Consider the following 21,740-nt stretch of genomic DNA (forward strand, 5'->3'; position numbering starts at 1 on the left):
GTCCCAACTTTTCTGGAATCCGGTTTGTATATTTTTAAATTTATTTTTAATTCAAATATTCTATTATTTTAGCTGATTGTTTGATATATTGGTGCATTAGGGCTCTTTCACACAAGCGGATGCCATGCGGGTAATACGCTGCGTGAAAGAGAGCTAAGCCCCGGACAGCAGAGACACGGAGCAGTAACATGACTGATAACGCTCTGTGCCTCTCTGTGATCTTTTTACTACAAAATCATATATAGATAAAGTTGTCACTGCCATTTTGTATTAAAGAGGTCACAGAGAGGCCGGAGCATTATCAGTCATGTTACTGCTCCGTGTCTCTGCTGTCCGGGGCTTAGCTCTCTTTCACGCAGCAGACTAGCCGCACAGCATCCGCTCGTGTGAAAGAGCCCTTAAAGTGCGAGTTCTTAACGCAGTTCTGGGTGATTGAGTGCCAAAGGCTGTGGGGTAGGCCTAGAACAGTGCGCCTATAACCAGAAATCAAGATGGATGAGCCACTATATATTCTGTTTTCTTTTAATATAGAAATAATTCTCTTTAATAAAGTGATCACAAGTACAAAATAAATAATCGCATTCTGTGCGGGATCTGATGAATCTCACCAAATATATTAACAGCTGAAATCATTGCACATTGAAAGTCTTTTAATCCGGCTTCAACCAGAGATTATAGATTTGGGGGGGGGGGGGGCCTGCCTGGGCCATAGGGGGGCCTACAAGCCACAGTATTTACAGGACAAGGGCAGCCGAATGAACCTTTTCCCCAAGTAAGAGAAACACAAGCTACAACTCTGTAGATGCCGGATTATCAGATATCCTTGATTAGCAGTCATAGATACGCTGAGCAGTGATGGTCAGTTCGCCAGCGAACCCATGCGGGCTGCCATCTTCAGTAAGGTAGACTCCCCCATCCGGCGATGCACAGGTAATCCCTTACCTGTGTCGGGAGCCGGTCTGAAATCAAATGCAGTCACCGGGTGCAGGCAGTACCGAGAACAGCCCGATGAAGGCCCCCGGCGGCTGTTCTCAGAACTGCCTGCTCCAGGTGACTGCATTTGATTTCAGACCGGCTCCCGGTACGGGTAAGGGCTTTACCTGTGCATCGCCGGATGGGGGAGTCTACCTTACTAAAGACGGCAGCCCGCATGGGTTCTCTGGTGAACTGACCATCACTGATGCTGAGTATCATCGTCCTCCAGTCGGTTCCCTCTCCTCAGTATATTGTAGATCTGTGATGGAAATTGATGCTGGATTATCAAATGCTACAGTAAACCATTTTCTATATAATTCTATATATAATCTCTATATAATTCTTTGACACTATAATTGTTATAAGTTCTCTACTTGCTGTCAGTGAATGGGAACATTCTGGTTTACATTCAGCGGCTGAAAGTCCATACAAGCCTAGCCTTAAAGGGGTTCTCCAGGAGTAGAATACTGATGACCTATCCTCAGGATATCACCCATATCTGATTGGTAGGAGTCTGACTCCCAGCACCCCTGAAGATCAGCCGTTGGTAGGGGCCGCAGCGCCAGGGTGAATGCTGCCGCCTCTGTGGTGTCACATCCATCAGTCACGTGGACTAGGAGCAGCTCAGTCCCATTCAAATGAATGGGATTGGACTGCAATACCCAGCACGGCCACTATGAACAGACCACAGGGGCCACAGCCCCTTCCAGCAGCTGATGGGTGGGGGCGCCCGGTCTCAGACCCCCTATTATTGAGAAGTAGAGGGTCTAGGCCTGCCATGGCTAACCTCCGGCACTCCAGCTGTGGTAAAACTACGGCTCCCAAAATGCACACTTGCTTGGCTGTTCTCAGAACTCCATGGAAATGAATGGAGCATGCTGGGAGTTGTAGTTTTACCACAGCTGGAGTGCCGGAGGTTAGCTATCACTAAGCGTTAATAACACCTCAGCCACGAAGCTGTAGACCCCACACCAGGCTGGGGGGCATGGTAGTAAAAATCACTTATGACATCACTGTGTCTATAGAAGTGACATCAGCCCCTGAAATACTCTGTGCTGCTACTATCACTTCAGTCATCTGATTGGTTATATATATGAGTGTGGGATATATAGTGCTTAGAAAGTCTATTATTGAAGGGCTTGTCCACCTTTTCAGATGACCGGACCCCCTCAGACCAGCTGAGTGCGGGGGTCCGGCTGTAGGACCAGAGATTGTTTGTTTGCTTTTTCTTGCAGAAAAAAATAAAATAAACGAGGGAAGTCATCGAAGGGCTCTTCATTTCAGTGGATGCCCTGAGTCCACCACCAAGCCAGAAGCCATGTCCAGCTGCAGACAATAGAGGGTGGTCCGGGCCGTCCCCCATTGGCTCCTGATGCCCTTATATACACAGTTTAGTATATAGCATTGTAACAATTACAACTAATATATACTATATATGCACCCGAGGGATTGTCCGTGCATTGCTGCTGCTTAAAGGGGTTGTCCAGTTTAGAAAATCCATTTTTACCTTCCCTAATAGGAAATTATTTTTCAGATTCTCACCTCTTGGCCAGAAAAGAGCAAATACTAAGAGTGTCTCTGGCTCTGGAGGACCTGTCCTGTCCTGCCTTACACAGAGAACCCACTGATGTGAATGGACACTGTGTAATGCTTCATTTCCCCTGTGGTGGCGCTGCAGGGACACCAAACACCTACTGCCAGGTTTCTCCACAGATGGAAGCTGATCGCTGGGGGCTCCAGCAGGAGGACACTTTCCATTAAGTAGGGATTATCCAGAGCAGAGTTCCCCTTTAAGTACCTACAGTAGATCTCTTCACACATAGCCTATAATATATATATACAATATCACAGCTGTCCGATACATACAGGAGCAGCATATAATCAAAAGCAACATTGTAATAACTGTATACTATAGCGGCCTGGATAAGCAGTTCAGTGTTTTATTCGGGTCCGGATGCCGCTGTGGTCAGGGAACCTAGAGAAAAAAGTGAAAAGGGAAAGTTAGAAACCAAGGGTCTGTATCTCAGGGGCAGCACATACAGCCGCCATGGGGCCCATGGGACCCATGGGATGAGGGGGCCGGGGTCTGAATGACCCTATCCCCCTTCCATAGCATCATAACCAAGGGTGGGGCAATAAGTGCCATCTTGTACAATCCACAAACTGCGGTGCCACCCTGGAGTGAAGACAGGGAGAAGTCACCATGGGGGCCCTCGGGATGAGAGAGCCCATGTCATAATTACCCTACTCCCTTTCCATAGCATCATAACTGGTGAGGATAAGGAGGACAGTGATAGAGTCTCCAACCAAGAGTGGGAAGGGGGTGGTGCGGCAATAAGTGCCATCTTCTACGATCAACAACCTGTGGTGGCACCCGACAGAGAAGACAACTCCAGGAACAGGGAGAAGTGAGTATAGTTTAAAGACGATGTGGCACCTGAGAGATTGGCCTGCTCTTCCAGGAGATCTCTATGGGATTACCTCCCTTCCACTCAATAAACTGAACGTCCACCACTGCTCCGAATAAAAGGGGTGCTGGCACCCCATGACCCTGGAAGGCTACTATAAAAGAATACTGCTGCCCGGTTAGTGATCAGCTAATGGCTATGGTTTCTGTCACCTACAGGTGGCACTAGAGACGGGTTTCTTCTTTCTGGAGGAGAGCTCATTTGCATGCTTCCTCCCAGGGTGCATCGCCTGTAAGAATCCCTAAGCAGCTGGATCTCCTCAAGGAAAAGCAGATCTCCTCAAGGAAAAGCTGATGTATATACGTACTATATAGAGGTCGCGCGCTGATGTATATACGTACTATATAGAGGTCGCGCGCTGATGTATATACGTACTATATAGAGGCCGCGCGCTGATGTATATACGTACTATATAGAGGCCGCGCGCTGATGTATATACGTGTTATATAGAGGCCGCGTGCTGATGTATATACGTGCTATATAGAGGTCGCGTGCTGATGTATATACGTACTATATAGAGGCCGCGTGCTGATGTATATACGTACTATATAGAGGCCGCGTGCTGATGTATATACGTACTATATAGAGGTCGCGTGCTGATGTATATACGTACTATATAGAGGTCGCGTGCTGATGTATATACGTACTATATAGAGGCCGCACGCTGATGTATATACGTACTATATAGAGGCCGCGCGCTGATGTATATACGTACTATATAGAGGCCGCGCGCTGATGTATATACGTGCTATATAGAGGCCGCCGCTGATGTATATACGTACTATATAGAGGCCGCGCGCTGATGTATATACGTACTATATAGAGGCCGCGTGCTGATGTATATACGTACTATATAGAGGCCGCGTGCTGATGTATATACGTACTATATAGAGGTCGCGTGCTGATGTATATACGTACTATATAGAGGTCGCATGCTGATGTATATACGTACTATATAGAGGCCGCACGCTGATGTATATACGTACTATATAGAGGCCGCGCGCTGATGTATATACGTACTATATAGAGGCCGCGCGCTGATGTATATACGTGTTATATAGAGGCCGCGCGCTGATGTATATACGTGTTATATAGAGGCCGCGTGCTGATGTATATACGTGCTATATAGAGGTCGCGTGCTGATGTATATACGTACTATATAGAGGCCGCGTGCTGATGTATATACGTACTATATAGAGGCCGCGTGCTGATGTATATACGTACTATATAGAGGCCGCACGCTGATGTATATACGTACTATATAGAGGTCGCGTGCTGATGTATATACGTACTATATAGAGGCCGCGTGCTGATGTATATACGTGCTATATAGAGGTCGCGTGCTGATGTATATACGTACTATATAGAGGTCGCGTGCTGATGTATATACGTACTATATAGAGGTCACGCGCTGATGTATATACGTACTATATAGAGGTCGCATGCTGATGTATATACGTACTATATAGAGGCCGCACGCTGATGTTTATACGTACTATATAGAGGCCGCGTGCTGATGTATATACGTACTATATAGAGGTCGCACGCTGATGTATATACGTACTATATAGAGGTCGCGTGCTGATGTATATACGTACTATATAGAGGTCGCGTGCTGATGTATATACGTACTATATAGAGGCCGCGTGCTGATGTATATACGTACTATATAGAGGTCGCGCGCTGATGTATATACGTACTATATAGAGGTCGCGCGCTGATGTATATACGTACTATATAGAGGTCGCGTGCTGATGTATAAACGTACTATATAGAGGTCGCGCGCTGATGTATATACGTACTATATAGAGGTCGCGTGCTGATGTATATACGTACTATATAGAGGTCGCACGCTGATGTATATACGTACTATATAGAGGTCGCGTGCTGATGTATATACGTACTATATAGAGGCGCGTGCTGCTGTATAGTACTATATAGAGGCCGCGTGCTGATGTATATACGTACTATATAGAGGCCGCGCTGATGTATATACGTACTATATAGAGGCCGTGCTGATGTTATACGTACTATATAGAGGCGCGCGCTGATGTATATACGTACTATATAGAGGCGCACGCTGATGTATATACGTACTATATAGAGGCGCGTGCTGATGTATATACGTACTATATAGAGGCGCGTGCTGCTGTATATGTACTATAGAGGCGCGTGCTGATGTATATACGTACTATATAGAGGTCGCGTGCTGCTGTATATACGTACTATATAGAGGTCGCGTGCTGATGTATATACGTACTATATAGAGGCCGCGTGCTGATGTATATAGAGGCCGCGCGCTGATGTATATACGTACTATATAGAGGCCGCGTGCTGATGTATATACGTACTATATAGAGGCCGCGCGCTGATGTATATACGTACTATATAGAGGCCGCGTGCTGATGTATATAGAGGCCGCGCGCTGATGTATATACGTACTATATAGAGGCCGCGTGCTGATGTATATACGTACTATATAGAGGCCGCGTGCTGATGTATATACGTACTATATAGAGGTCGCGTGCTGATGTATATACGTACTATATAGAGGTCGCCTGCTGATGTATATACGTACTATATAGAGGCCGCGTGCTGATGTATATACGTACTATATAGAGGCCGCGTGCTGATGTATATACGTACTATATAGAGGCCGCGTGCTGATGTATATAGAGGCCGCGCGCTGATGTATATACGTACTATATAGAGGCCGCGTGCTGATGTATATACGTACTATATAGAGGTCCGCCAAGCATTGACTTACCTGACCCACCAAACGATCAGGCAGAGTAACAAAAGAAGAATGACGATGAAGGTGAGGTCCATGACCCTCCTGTGCTTGGTGTCACCTGTCGGACAACATACATGGCATATGAAGACAAAGTGGAAGATTCTGTAAATCCGCATATAAAGGGAACTGGACGGAGCCGCTGGTCGGGCACGTGTGCAGCCGATCCGGTCCCGTCTATGGGAATGCCGGAGATAGGTGAGCGCTGTACTCGGTTATCTCCGGAACTCCCATAGAAATGAATGGAGCAGTAACCTGCATGTGCAACCGGCTGCTCTGTTCACTTTAGAGGGGGTACGGGGCCCCCGTTCTCATGATCAGTGGGGGGGGGGGGGGGTCCCATCAGTAGGTCCCCCCACCGATTTAATAGATAGGGGATTTTTAAATAAATCTCAGCTATTATAAAACATATTCTGTTTCAAGTTTTTGCTCTTTTCATGATCTCTGATTGCTGTTAGTGAATGGAAACATGGACATTAATGGAGATTGAGATTCATCCTGAGCAAATCTAGTTCATAGCTGAGGGTAACAGTCTATGTACAGTAACAGATTATTGTAACAGGGGTCTGAGTTCAGGGACACCCACCAATCTTGAGAATGAAGGGGCCGTTGCGCTGGTGTAGTTCTGTAGTCTCTTCACTGGTTTGCCCTGGTGCCCCACATTTTAGTGGGGTCAGCTGCAGTTCCCTGGGTAACCAGGAGTGTCGCTATACGCTGCAGCCCCCTTCCATTCCAGGACCCCCCCACCCATCACAAAGCTATAGCCTATCCTAGGGATATGCCATCACATGCTATGACAAATGGCCCCTGGTAGGGGGCAGCACTGTAAGAAGCAGGCGGCCACTTACCCACACCCATGGAGACACTTTCTATAGATGGTGTTAGAGTCGTAGCTGTGGAATCTCTCACCGTCCGCCTCTCTACTGGTTCCCGGCTGCTAATATCATATGTAAACCGACAGGTTTCCACATCTGTAAAATAAAAAAGTTGTAATAAATAATCTTCATAAAGACAGTGAATACCAGTTCCTGCGGTAAAGCTTATACACAGATGTAGCAGAGCTGAGTAATTTCACATTTTTTATTAATATGCAACTGAGGTCATCCTAGCACCAAGGGGCAGGCCCGAGCACCAGAGTTCCAGCTCTCTGCACCTAATGCCCCAGGGCCAGGCATCTCGATTAGACTGTATACTATCAGTGCATGAGCAGTAGATCTGCTTTTGCCTTTCCAGCATTGCATATGACTACTGTGCATGCGCTGATGACACCATCCTCCACCTGGATCAATCAGGTGTGGGGATGACATCATTGGCACATGTGCTGTAGTCATCTGTGATGCTGGGGAAGTAGCGGCAGGTCTATACCACATGCGCTGATAACGTGATCTAATTATTCAGCAGGATCAACCCTTACCATGCATTATGCTTGTTGTAATAGGGTTGATCCTGCTGAACAATGCTGTTGAGGTTTCATTTCACACAACACATGGATGACGAACCCGGCTCTGCTGCGTCTGCTCATATTCTGTGATTGTATCGTTCAAATAATGATTTAGGGTCCATTCACACGTCCGTTGTTTCTTTCCTGATCTGTTCCGTTTTTTGCGGAACAGATCTGGACCAGATCTGGACCCATTCATTTTCAACACATTGTGCTGTCCGATTTTTTTCCAGGACCCATTGAAAATGAATGGGTCCAGATCTGGTCCTGATCTGTTCCACAAAAAACGGAACAGATCAGGAAAGAAACAACGGACGTGTGAATGGACCCTTACTGTGAGCTTTTGGAGAGAGTTGAGAATTTTGACGTCACGACTAGTATCAACTAGCGTGGGAGTGGCTAAGCTCCATTCAAGTGAACAGAGCTTAGCCGCGCTCAGGCTAGTTAATACTAGTCGTGACGTCAGTGGGCTGGCGGTAAACAGTGAGAAGGCCGTGGTGCTGCTCGAGCGCCGGTGCCTTTTCAAACAGCTGATCGGCGGGGGTACCGAGTGTCGGACCCCCACCGATCAGAAGCTGATGATCTATCCAGAGGATAGATCATCAGTTAAATGAAAGTGCAGAACCCCTTTAGGCCCCTTTCACACGAGCGAGTATTCCGCGCGGGTGCGATGCGTGAGTTGAACGCATTGCACCCGCACTGAATCCTGACCCATTCATTTCTATGGGGCTGTTCACATGAGCGGTGATTTTCACGCATCACTTATGCGTTGCGTGAAAATCGCAGCATGCACCTCTTTGTGCGTTGCGGTGCGATAATCCACGCAACGCAGGCCCCATAGAAGTGAATGGGGTTGCGTGAAAATCGCAAGCATCCGCAAGCAAGTGCAGATGCGGTGCGATTTTCACGCATGGGTTCTAGGTGACAGTCTATTCACTGTATTATTTTCCCTTATAACATGGTTATAAGGGAAAATAATAGCATTCTGACTACAGAATACATAGTATAATAGTGCTGGAAGGGTTAAAAAAATAAAAAAGTTAACTCACCTTATCCTCTTGTTCGCGTAGTTCGTTCCCGGTCTGTAGTTTGCTAGCTGTGGGCTTGGGCTAAAGGACCTTTGATGACGTCAGATCACATGCTCCATCACCACGGTGATGGACCATGTGATTGGAGCATGTGATCTGACGTCATCAAAGGTCCTTTAGCCCAAGCCCACAGCTAGCAAACTACAGACCGGGAACGAACTACGCGAACAAGAGGATAAGGTGAGTTAACTTTTTTATTTTTTTAACCCTTCCAGCACTATTATACTCTGCATTCTGTAGTCAGAATGTTATTATTTTCCCTTATAACCATGTTATAAGGGAAAATAATACAATCTTCAGAACATCAATCCCAAGCCCGAACTTCTGTGAAGAAGTTCGGGTTTGGGTACCAAACATCCGCGATTTTTCTCACGCGAGTGCAAAACGCATGACAATGTTTTGCACTCGCGCGGAAAAACTGCGCATTTTCCCGCAACGCACCCGGCTCTTATCCGGGCAAAAAATATGACGCCCGTGTGAAAGAGGCCTTAAAGTTACTGTCAGTGCAGCCTGGATGATTACAGTGTTTACTACTTTACCGTTTAGAGAAATCATGTTCAAATGTGAGCGGTGGGAGGGTGATCTGTGGTCTGTGGATGTCATGAGTCATTACACTGTTATAGGGGGGGAGGGATCTATAGATGATACTCTTATAGTGTTATAGGGAGGGGGATCGGGGGTCTTTGGATGTCATGACACTGTTACTGGGGGGGGAATCTGTAGATGACACTGTTATAGGGAGGGGGATCTGTAGATGACACGGTTATGGGGGGGGGGGGGATCTGTGCCACTGTTGGGCTCCATTCAGACGTCCGTAACAGCGGCAATGTGCGGGTCCGCATTTTTTTTCGGGAACGGAACTGCGGACCCGGAAGTGCGGGTCCGCGTTTCCGTATCCGGCAGCACGCCGCGCTGTCCTATAGAAATGAATGGGTCCGCAATTCCGTTACGCAAATTTCGGATGTGTGAATGGGGCCTTATAGGGAGAGGGATCCCGATATGACACTGATATGGGGTGGATCTGTGGATGACACATAGCATCTTATGCTATAAACGGTATGTGTCATCCACAGATCCCCCTCCATAAGGCCTCTTTCACACTTGCGTTGTCCGGATCCGGCGTGTACTCCACTTGCCGGAATTACACGCCGGATCCGGAAAAATGCAAGTGTACTGAAAGCATTTGAAGACGGATCCGTATTCAAAATGCGTTCAGTGTTACTATGGCAGCCAGGACGCTATTAAAGTCCTGGTTGCCATAGTAGGAGGGGGGAGCGGTATACTTACAGTCCGCACGGCTCCCGGGGCGCTCCAGAATGACGTCAGAGCGCCCCATGCGCATGGATGACGTGCCATGTGATCACGTCATCCATGCGCGTGGGGCGCCCTGACGTCACTCTGGAGCGCCCCGGGAGCCGCACAGACGGTAAGTATGCTACTCCCCCGCTATACTTTACCATGGCTGCCAGGACTTTAGCGTCCCGGCAGCCATGGTAACCACTCTAAAAAAGCTAAACGTCGGATCCGGCAATGCGCCGAAACGACGTTTAGCTTAAGGCCGGATCCGGATTAATGCCTTTCAATGGGCATTAATTCCGGATCCGGCCTTGCGTCAAGTCTTCAGGATTTTTGGCCGGAGCAAAAAGCGCAGCATGCTGCGGTATTTTCTCCGGCCAAAAAACGTTCCGGTCCTGAACTGAAGACATCCTGATGCATCCTGAACGGATTTCACTCTATTCAGAATGCATTAGGATAAAACTGATCAGGATTCTTCCGGCATAGAGCCCCGACGACGGAACTCTATGCCGGAAGAAAAGAACGCAAGTGTGAAAGAGCCCTAAGTGTCATCCACAGATCCCCAGGCAGCTAGGACATGTTGAAATCTGAGTGATTGGGGTTTTTCTTCCCTATTGCGGTTTTAGGTATTGGGTAAAGTATCGCAGCATTTCTAAGCGTACTTGTGTAAATGTATCGTTGTTATAGCTGCCCCCCTACTTTTGTCCTGGCCCCCAGTGTGCCCCCCCAAAATTTGAAAGCTAGAGACGCCACTGCTATTATCCCTGGGCGCCGCTCCGTTCTCCCGGTATAGGTTCCGGTAGCTTCATATGTTCGGCTCAACTGGGTCGAGCCTGCCGGCGTCTCCTTCTCCCAGGCTGTAGCGCTGGCCAATCGCAGCGCTCAGCTCATAGCCTGAGAGTTTTTTTTTTTAACTTAAAACTATTTTTTTTTTGATTGAAAACACTTTTTTTTTAAACTTTATTTCTGTCCCACTCTGGGACTTCAACTTTTGGGGTCTGATCCCCTCTGCAATGCATTACAATACATCTGTATTGTAATGCATTGCCTGTTAGTGTATGACACTGAGTCATACACTCACAGGTTGCCTAGGAGACGGGCCTGGGGCTGGATCTCCTGGGCACCCGTAGAAGACAGGTCCCGATGCCGTGCAAGGGATTGGGCAGCCTCTGCACCGCATCGGGCTGTCTTCTCACCCATCGGGTCCCCGCCACAGCAGCACGGGGACTCGATGGGCTCCCTCAACCACAAACAACTTCTATGTCGTGGTCAGCGCGGACCGCGGCATAGAAGGTGTTAATCCGCAGCGATCGCCGATACGGGGGGGGGGGTCACAAGACGGCGAATGGCGTAACGGAAAAAAAGAGTCAAATTGGCCAATTTGCCATTTTTTCATTGCTTCTCTTACCAAAAAAAATGAAATAAAATGTGATCCAAAAGTCACGCACACTCCAAAATTGTATCAATAAAAACTTAATTTTCCCGCAAAAAATGAGCCCCTAAACAGCTCAGTAGACATAAGTATAAAAAAGTTATCAGGGTCAGAATATGGTGATGCAAAAAAAAAATAAAAAATCTCAAAGTATATATTTATATTTGCACTATTTACACATAAAAAACCTATACATATGGGGTATCGTTGTAATCGTACTGACCCAGAGAGTGAAGCACATGGATCAGTTTTGCTGTAAACAAAATGCAGTGGGAACAAAATCCGTAAACCGGTGGAGGGATTGCGTTTTTTTCCCAATTCCACCCCATTTGGAATTTTTTTCCAGCTTCCCACTAAATTTTATGCCATAATTAATGGTGGCATTAGAAAGTACAACTTGTCCTGTAAGAAATAAGCCCTCATACAGCTATGTGACTGGAAATATAAAAAAGTTATGGCTCACGGAAAAAAAGGGAAGAAAAATGAAAACGCAAAAACGAAAAAAAGGGTTACAAATTTTTTTTTTTTAAAGTTATATCTACACCTCTTTATGGTGCCACTGAACAAATGCTATAAAGGACTAACTTGTAGACTCCTGGGTTTCAATGCAAAATCTGTAACTTTGGCCCCCACCATTTACTGTATAATACTGGTGTATTGTTATGTGGCAGAGAAGCATTAGGCCCCTCAGTCAGGTAGGTCTGGGCGTGACTTCTTTGCACCATTTAGAGCTAAGCCCCTGAGGAGCGGGGCAACAAGATCCTAGTGTGACTGCTAAACCTGCATCTCATATAGCTAAGCCCCTGAAAGCCACTAATATGGGCACAATGCATACAGCAATGATTCCATCAATCTATCAGAATCGTACAATGCAGGCTCTTACCGTTATTCAGATTTTGGGGGGTCCCAGGAAGGACAGGATTAGCCGTCTTCTCATGAGGGTGCTCCGGGTGTAGTATCTTGGTAGAAATGCCAGCATGGTGCAAAATGGTTGGAAGACATTGTGTAGCATTTTCTAAAAAAGCATGAAAAGTGATAAAAATTATGCCCAAAATCCATGCATCTAAAAGTCTGAGATGTCTGGATGGAAGGTCTCCTGTCATTTACCCAAAGTACAGTATGTCTGTGCCTACTAAATGGAGCAGAGCTTCCATTTCACATTCCATTGACATATTAGTGCTTCCTGATCTCATACAGTACTGCGGGGGCGGGACCAGGAGCCACCATACTAATACTGGTTCTCACTATTATAGGATCCGCCTGATGTAAAGAAAACTACTTCATCACAGGTTCATATATCTGACAGATCACTTATCTCATTAAAATAATTTGTGAGAGTTGATCTCTACTTCATAAAAATAACTGATGGGTTGTTCTTGCCCCGCCCCTGCTTACTTTACAGAATTACAAACCCTATCATTCCTTCTTTATCATCTGATCAGCTCTTCTCATCCCACCTCTATTCCCTCCATCTTCCTCTTATATTGTCAACTAGTGATAAGCAGCATAGGCAATATTTGAATTCACAATATTTCATACATTTTTGCAGAATATTCACCATTGCAAAAATCAATAACTTAATATGCACATAATGCGCGCACAATTTTATTACCTACAACAAACTATCACACGAAGGCTATATGCCAAAAGCCGGGTATGTGCAAGCCAACAATCTATCCGTGAGACAGGTAGTCAGCATAACTTACAATGGCAGCCTTGTGTGAAATGAGACATTCAAAACCAGCTCTCTTCTGACAAAGAGGCAATAAGTCTCAAAGTTGCTTGATTTGAGATCGATGGCTTGGGTGACCTGCACACCTAGATCATTATCATTAGGGTGACAAAAACTGTAAAAAAAAATAAAATTATGCCAGCTAACTCTTCTCTCACTTCTTAGGAGGGCTGCATAAAAATGTTCAGGTTTCTAATTGTCATAACGTTTATATTCAATAATCTTTCTATACTGTTTTGTCATGTAAACTCATTTCCATAAACATGGGCATATTGGAAAGACATGCAAATTTTCTGTATCTGCTTTGTTTTTCAGCTGAAACACTATTTGCATGTCTTTTCCATATGCCCATGTTTATGGAAATGAGTTTACATGACAAAACTGTATAGAAAGGTTATTGAATATAAAAGTTAGGACAATTAGAAAACTGCCATTTTTTTATGCAGCCCTCCTAAGCAGTGAGAGAAGAGTTAGCTGGCATCCCAATTATTTTTTTTTTACAGTTTTTGTCACCCTAATGATAATGATCTAGGTGTGCAGGTCCCCCAAGCCATCAAACTTAAATCAAGCAAATTTGAGACTTACTGGCTGCCATTGTAAGTTATGCTGACTGTACCTGTCTCAGGGATAGGTTGTTGGCTTGCACATACCTGGCTTTTGGCATATAGCCTTTGTGTGATTGTCTGTTATATGTTGTCTATTGTATGTTATAGGTAATGATTTATTTTTAGAATAAAATAATAAAGCATCTATAAAAAGAAATTAATAATAAAAATTTAGTAATGATAGGTTAAATAATAACTATAAAAAAAGGTATGGATGATAGCATATCATAAGAGTAAAACAAGTTATATACAATAAGTAAAAAAATATTATAGTTTTATTTAGTGATAAAAATCTAGAATATTTGCAATTATGAAGATATAGCACTATTTTCTAGAATTTCAGAGTGCTGATATTTGCAATAAAAATTTTCGATTAGAATATTCGCGCTCAACACTATTGCCCACCTGTTTATTCTCATTCTTCTCCCCTAGTCCAATCCAAAAGTTCAAAACTCCAAGAAGTTTAATATACTTTTTTACAAATACATTTATTACCACTGCACAAACATTTCTACATCTGTCATGTAGACTTTAGCCAGAGGGAAAACATCAAGCAACTTGGCTCCAATGCAAAATGTGTACAGGACCCATCCTACCATGTGCCATTTGTACTGGGGTCTTCTTATGTGGCAGACAGGCCTTTGTGTCCCCTCAGGCACCAGGTCCCAGTAGGGACTGTTACTTTTTTACCCATTATATCTTCACATCTGACATTGGCATTTGACAAAACAACTCCCTTCAGAACGTAGGCACTGTGGGGATCATCTGAACCCCATGGCTCTGACCCCAGTACCCCAGCATACAACCAATTTTTGCAGGGTAAACCTTGTCTGGCCAGTCTGGCTTAAATGCTACCTACACCTTTGGGGGGGAAAAAATGTTTATGATCGCATTTTACTCATTTTGGGCAAAAAAAATTTAAAAAAATTTCTTTAAAATTTATACTTATTAAAAATATTGAGCTGTTCTGTGACAAAGGATTAACTATTTGTCTAGCTGTGTAAATGGTACTTTCACTTTCACTTTGTGCCGGTTATCTAATAATACTTATGTCTAGATTACTAAAAAGTCATAAACACTTATTTAAGCCGCATTCGTAATACAAGATCATTCGTAATCAAGTATCATAGTATCATTCGTAATACAAGAATTGAACTAAATTGAGTGTTTATAAGGTAAGAGGTCAGCTGAGCAGCCTGATGGAACAAAGTGAAAATTCAGATCCTGCTACTAAAGAATCTCAAGGCTGCACAGAGAAAGGGGTTCAATATTTTTTAATAAAGATCAATTGAAAAAAAAAAGATTTTTAGCTCAAAACGAGTACAATGCAATAATAAAAAAAATTGCCCCCAAAGATGTGCATAGCCTTTAAGTCTGCCAGAGAGGTAACTGCTCATGCAGAGTGGATCTCCATCCTGGCTCAAAGAAGAGGGTCCAGAACACAGGACTCCATGATGTTCATATACCCTCATAGGTCAAATGGAGAGTGGTTGTCCTCAACCTTTAAAAAAACACAGAAATTTTTTGTGTGGATTTTAAGACGGAGGGATACCAGATCCCGGAGAAACACCTCATAACACGGCTCGATGCCTATGCAAAACGTAATTACATTTTTTTTCCAGTCACCTACCGTTCCTCATGTGCTGGTAATATCCAGATGTGATGTGGTCAGCATCTGACTCCGCTATCTCATGGAGGGCTGGAGCATATAGGTTGGTGGTGGAGTCACAACTATCTAGATTTTCTTCCGTAAAAACTATAAAAATAAAAAACAATAGAAACATAAAAAAAAAACTTGTTACGTGACCTCTGCTCTGGACACTACTCCATATAATACGTGGTTGACCAGAATGAACAATTCCTTTAACCCTCTTCCTACTATGCACTTAAAGGGGTTTTCCTCTACCCTAATCTAATTTTTAAAAATCGCCCTGTACTCCTAATCCAATTCTGATCAGCACCAAATACCTGTTTTTTTTTTGTTTGTTTTTTGTCCAAATTCACTGTCCTCCCTCCTTTATTGCAATGTCACCCCAGTGTTTGCAGCCTGGCGCTTGTTTCCCACCAGGACCTCAAGGCTTTGCGCCGGCTGCAAGCCAACCAATCCTTGAGAGCAGACCATAGCGGTTGCTGCGCATGCGCCAGGGGAGCAATCTTCTTCAATGGCGCTTCCGTCCAGCAATGTACATGACGTCACTCGTGAATTGCCCAGAACGGAAGAGAAGAGAAAGAAGGGAGAACAATAGGAAAGCCAAAAACTGAGGTCAAGTGACCAGTCCGGAGATACAAGAATCGGCAGCGCTTTGGGGAGGTAGATATATTAGGAATAGTATTTTTTCAAAAAATATTTTTGTTGTTGTTGTCCTGGAAGACTCCTTTACCAGAAGGTCACTCTGATGACTACATATATTTGATATCATCACATCTGTTACAATCCAAACAATACAATTATTTTAACGACTTTAATAAATACAAACAATAAAAAGCAATGATGGAATTTGTTGCTCTAAAAAAAAGGAAAAAAAAAGATTAAAAATAAAAAGGGGTGATTCTGTTATAACACCTTATCCCCTATCCATTAGATAGAGGATAACTGTTAGGCCCCTTTCACACGGGGGCGAGTTTTCTGCGCGGGTGCAATGCGTGAGGTGAACGCATTGCACCCGCACTGAATCCGGACCCACTCATTTCTATGGGGCTGTGCACATGAGCATTGCGTGAAAATCGCAGCATGCTCTATATTGTGCGTTTTTCACGCATGGTTGCTAGGTGACGATCAGGATGGGGACCTGATCTTTATTATTTTCCCTTACAATATGGTTATAAGGGAAAATAATAGCATTCTTAATACAGAATGCTTATTAAAATAGGGATGGAGGGGTTAAAAAAAATAATTTAACTCGCCTCATCCACTTGTTCGTGCAGCTTCTCTTCTTTCTTCTTCTTTGATGACCTCGGAGGAAAAGAACCTTTGGTGACATCAATGCGCTAATCACATGATCCATCACATGGTCCATCACCATGGTGATGGACCATGTGATGGATCATGTGATGAGCGCAGTGACATCATCAAAGGTCCTTTTGCCAGGTCCTGAAGAAAGAAGAGAAGATCCGCTACGCGACCAAGTGGATGAGGTGAGTTAAATTTGTTTATTATTTTTAACCCCTCAATGGACATTTTAGTAAGCATTCTGTATTAAGAATGCTATTATTTTCCCTTATAACCAAAATCTACACAATAAAATCTACACAACACCTAAAATCTACACAACACCTAACCCAAACCCGAACTTCTGTGAAGAAGTCCGGGTTCGGGTCTGGGTACCAAACATGCCGATTTTTCTCACGCGCGTGCAAAACGCTTTGAACTTGCGGGCAAAAATCGTGCATTTTCCTGCAACGCACCCGCATCTTTTCCTGCACGTCACCCTCAATGCCCGTGTGAACCCAGCCTTAGATTGGTAGGTGTCCAACCACTGGGAACTGTGAACCCAGCCTTAGATTGGTAGGTGTCCAACCACTGGGACTCCCACCGATCACAAGAAAAGGCGTCCTGAGTCTTTCTGTATGAATAGTGCAGTGATGGAGAACGTGCACTGCCGAGACTGCCAGAGATAGCCAAGCGCTGTAACCAGAAAAGCTCTTTAAGTGCAATAAAAATGAAAAAATTCTCAAAACAAGTCAAACAGACAAGGATAATACCGGAGCCGGAGTAGTAGATTTGCTCGTCCACAAACGGTTCAATGTCATTTAGGTCTTCATAATTGGGAGCTTGCATGTCCTCAAGGTGTCCATGATTTGTAAGATCAAGACGTCTTTGTCCCAGGGCTTTACGTCTCTTCCTAAAAATTCTGAATGGACAACAAAAGTTAAGATCATAAAAGGGGTTTACTGGCAGTACGATCCTCAGGATCCAACTACTGGCACCCCCACTAATCGCCTGTTTGAAAGGGGCCTCCTCACAGCACTCCAAGCACAGCGCCGTACATTGTATAGTGGCCGTGCTTGGTATTGCAGTCCAGGCCCATTGACTTGAATAGGACTGAGATGCACCTAGGCCGTGTGACTGATGAAAGTGACATCACTGGCCCCTTCCATCAGTGGAGATGCTGGGAGAAATTAGATATTGATGACCTACTTAATTTCTGCTGGAAGTGATTTGGGCTAAAAACTTTTAAAAAATCTGAAATGTTGATGTAAATCCACCAGCTTATTTCAGATAAAGAGTGTCTGCCCCTCTCCTGACATGTCTGTATTAGCAACTACTTTCATTCCCCGTGTAATAACAGTTCTGTTCCTCTGTTATTCCTACTAAAAGTTTATGAATGAATTACCAGCATTCTGCAATAAAGTTCCAGCTGGGTGTTACCAGTTTTGCGGGTGTCCTTGCCCAGTGTGACACTATCCAATCAGTGCTGCCAGTGTATACACCACCAACCGGTAACACCCAGCTGGATTTTTATTGAAAATTTATGGCATTCATTACTTCTAGCAGGAATAACAGAGGAATGGCACATCAGATAGTCCTAAGAATAGATGCTCCAGAATTGTCATTACATGGGGAATGCAAGTAGTTAGTAAATCAGACCTGTCAGGAGCGGTGAGAGGTCCGTTTAATGTAATTCTGAAAGAAGTGCGCTGGAGTAAGAGCCAAACCTTTAAGCATTTTTTGACAAAAATGTCAAGAGCATCATAAAACTGAAAAAGGAACACATTTTTGTACAAAAGTGACGTGCACCAAAATTTGCGACTTTTTTTAATGCCAGAAACTGGTGCAAACGGCATAATAAATCCCCTCCATAGATGTAATTTCCTGACTGTAAGACAGTTTAGAATTTATTAACAAACGCGCGCCTCTTAATAAATTGGGTGCGATTCTTTTTCTTTCTTGTTTATTCTGCAGTATGGAATGTTATTTATTAATATATCTGCCCCATAGTGTTTTACTACAGCATCCTGGATCTCCATAGTAAGTCGGAGAGCTTCTTTACCCAACAATCCACTACCTCAAAGATGCTAAATGACAAACCCAGCCCTGCTACATCTCTGTGTTATTTTGATGAGGAAGCACTGCCCACGGGTGGAATAACTCCAGAGCCCACCAGGACCTTGCTGCCCAAGGGCTCGCATACACCTGTGGCCGGCTGGGCACTTACCTCACCATGTTCTCTTTGTAGGACACCGTACATTGGGAAGGGCTGAAGGATATGTTGCCCAGGTCATCCCAGCAGAAGCTGTCTTCATCACACACGTAGTAGCCATTGGACAGCAGGCGCAGGCTGTGCCGGCAGGGGCTCATATTAACATCGGATTGATTTGGGGGGCTCATATTCGCTGCATCAGAGTTTTCTCTATGAGAAAGAAGGTTAGTGTCAGCGAATGGTTAATTGCATTCTTACCGTCCAGTATGGACTATAGAACAGCACAACCATGTGGACCAGTAATGCCCCCTGCTGGTGGCCCCTAGTGGGGCAGGTAAGTTCACATGGTATAGCTGCCTTCCCCAGGTAAGTACGAGCACATGTGGTCTGTCTAACCATAAAGAACAGAAGCCCCTGCTTCCTCCTGCTCCGTGGGGGCGCTGTGCTATCATCTATGTCTTATGTGTGTGCTTAGCCCTTGACCCAACCCTGGCTGAATGTGACATGTGGCCCTTTGATATAGTAAACAGACACATTTGTGGCCCCTACAATATGTCAGCTCGACCATCACTGCTATAGACTGAAAAACTCCAGCATTATCCTCATTTTACATCATCATCAAAATAAAGTTGGCTACTACTATGTACATACATACATATAATGCATAGAGTACATACATATAATGCATAGAGTACATACATATAGTACATACAGCACATACATATAGTGCATACAGTACATACATATAGTACATACAGTACATACATATAGTACATACATATACTACATACAGTACATACATATAGTGCATACAGTACATACATATAGTACATACAGTACATACATATAGTACATACAATACATACATATAATGCATAGAGTACATACATATAGTGCATACAGTACATACATATAGTACATACAGTACATACACATACGACCGACATACATAGGTACATATACACTACTCACAAATAGTTAGGGATATTTGACTTTCAGGTGAAATGTATGGAAAATGTAAAAGGTTCCCGCTCCACGATATTATATCATGGCAGTAGGACATCTAAGTAGAAGCATACAATGTTGATTTCCTCATCTTAAACAATATACTGACACAGAAGCCGACACCAGTGCTGGGTATACCGCCACAAAATGTCAGTGTCTCAATAACTTGTCCTGTGGCCATGAGCATCAATCACAGCTTGACAACGACGTTTCCTGCTGTTCATAAGTCGCCTTATTGTCCACTGAGGTACGGCATCCCATTCTTCTTGAAGGACGTCCCTCAGGCAATTGAGGTTCTGGGGTACAGAGTTACGAGCCTCTACACGGCGACTCAGCTGATCTCATAGGTTTTCAATGGGATTCAGGTCTGGAGAAGGTGCAGGCCACTCCATTTGAGGTCCCCCAGTCTCCAGCAGCCGTTCCCTAATGATGGACCTCGATGAGCTGGAGAATTGTCCTCCATGAAGATGACATTAGGCCTGTGTTGTTCATGCAGAGGGACAATGACTGGATTAATGATGTTCTTCAAGTAGTATGGGCTTGTCACTGGACCATTCATAAAGTGTAGGGCAGTTCTGTACTGACTAGACACACCTGCCCTCACTGTAACACCACCACCACCAAAGGCTCGTCTGGCGGCAACAGTGGCTGATGCATAGCACTCATCTTGACGTCTCCAACATCATTGGTGGCCATTATCTCTGCCCAGCATGAATCGACTTTCATCAGTGAACAGCACTGAGGCCCACTGACCCTCACCCAGAGTTGATGCTCCCTGGCCCATGTCCTCCCTCCTCGATGTTCCATCATCACCTGTGAGCGGTACTACTGTAAAGTGGAAGGAACCACAGCAACTCAGCCACGAAGTAGAGAACACAAAGTTAGACTCGTTGAGTGCTGGGGGCATATGCAGCAAGCCACAGAGAGTACATGGAGGATTAGAGTGGTAGTAGTGGTTCTGAGGGTGGTGGTAGTGCTTACAGATCACAGTTGCAGTCTCCACTTTGGTGCTCCCTAGGGCCATGCAGTGACTGTAGGGCACACCCTTTCTTTCCTTAGGGCATACCCTGGTGTTGGGGCTGCTGCCTGGTGGTAGATGGGGTGCAATTGGTGGTAGATGGATTGGTTGGGTGCAGGGCAGGACTGGTGGACATTGGAGACAGTAATCAGGCTCATTGTTTGTGATAAATGAAGTCTGTTTTACTAGGTTGATGATGGGGATTGTAGTCAGGGGCGTAGCTAAAGGCTCATGGGCCCAGGTGCAAGAGTTCAGCTTGGGCCTCTTCACTCAGCGCTGGTGCACCTAGCTTTTCTGCTGCCCGAGGCAAATATTCAAATGGCCCCCCCCCCCCCCCCATGCCAAATTCTCAACCTAACCCTTTCCCTCCAGGCCTACTGTTAAAGGGGTTGTCTTCTTTTTACTACTGATGACCTATCCTCAGGATAGGTCATCAATATCAGATAAAGCCGGGGTCCTCCGGCCCCCCCGACGATTAGCTGTTTGAAGAGAGGGCAGTGCTCATATGAGAGCTGCTTTCTCTGCTCTGTTCACCTGCTCGCCGTAGCATTTGCAGTGTTGAGCCAGTAAACAGAGCAGAGAAGGGAGCGCTCATACAAAAAAACGGACAACCTCTTTAAAGACATACTTGGAAAACATCCCATACAGCGCTACAGAACATACAGGGTCATACAGCGCCACATATGTACCTCTTACATCCAGTGATCTTCTCTGATGTAGACATTCTCTTTCCTCTTCTTCTCCTGTC

General features: G+C 44.8%; 1 protein-coding gene across 1 annotated transcript in view; it reads right to left on the reverse strand.

Annotated features, from left to right (window-relative positions):
• Positions 1-1,137: 1,137 nt before the first annotated feature.
• TMEM71 (transmembrane protein 71) overlaps positions 1,138-21,740 on the reverse strand; it is a 50,028-nt gene continuing 29,425 nt past the window's right edge. Inside the window, exons 5-11 of the mRNA XM_044294186.1 lie at positions 18,985-19,179; positions 17,531-17,679; positions 15,459-15,584; positions 12,375-12,506; positions 7,083-7,205; positions 6,211-6,295; positions 1,138-2,950 (exon numbers count right to left, since the gene is read on the reverse strand). Of these exons, the coding sequence (XP_044150121.1) occupies positions 2,908-2,950; positions 6,211-6,295; positions 7,083-7,205; positions 12,375-12,506; positions 15,459-15,584; positions 17,531-17,679; positions 18,985-19,179 (853 nt within the window). The 3' untranslated portion in view covers positions 1,138-2,907. The remainder of the gene's footprint in view (positions 2,951-6,210; positions 6,296-7,082; positions 7,206-12,374; positions 12,507-15,458; positions 15,585-17,530; positions 17,680-18,984; positions 19,180-21,740) is intronic.

This window comes from Bufo gargarizans, chromosome 5, assembly GCF_014858855.1.
Source record: "Bufo gargarizans isolate SCDJY-AF-19 chromosome 5, ASM1485885v1, whole genome shotgun sequence".
Classification (NCBI taxonomy): Eukaryota; Metazoa; Chordata; class Amphibia; order Anura; family Bufonidae; genus Bufo; species Bufo gargarizans.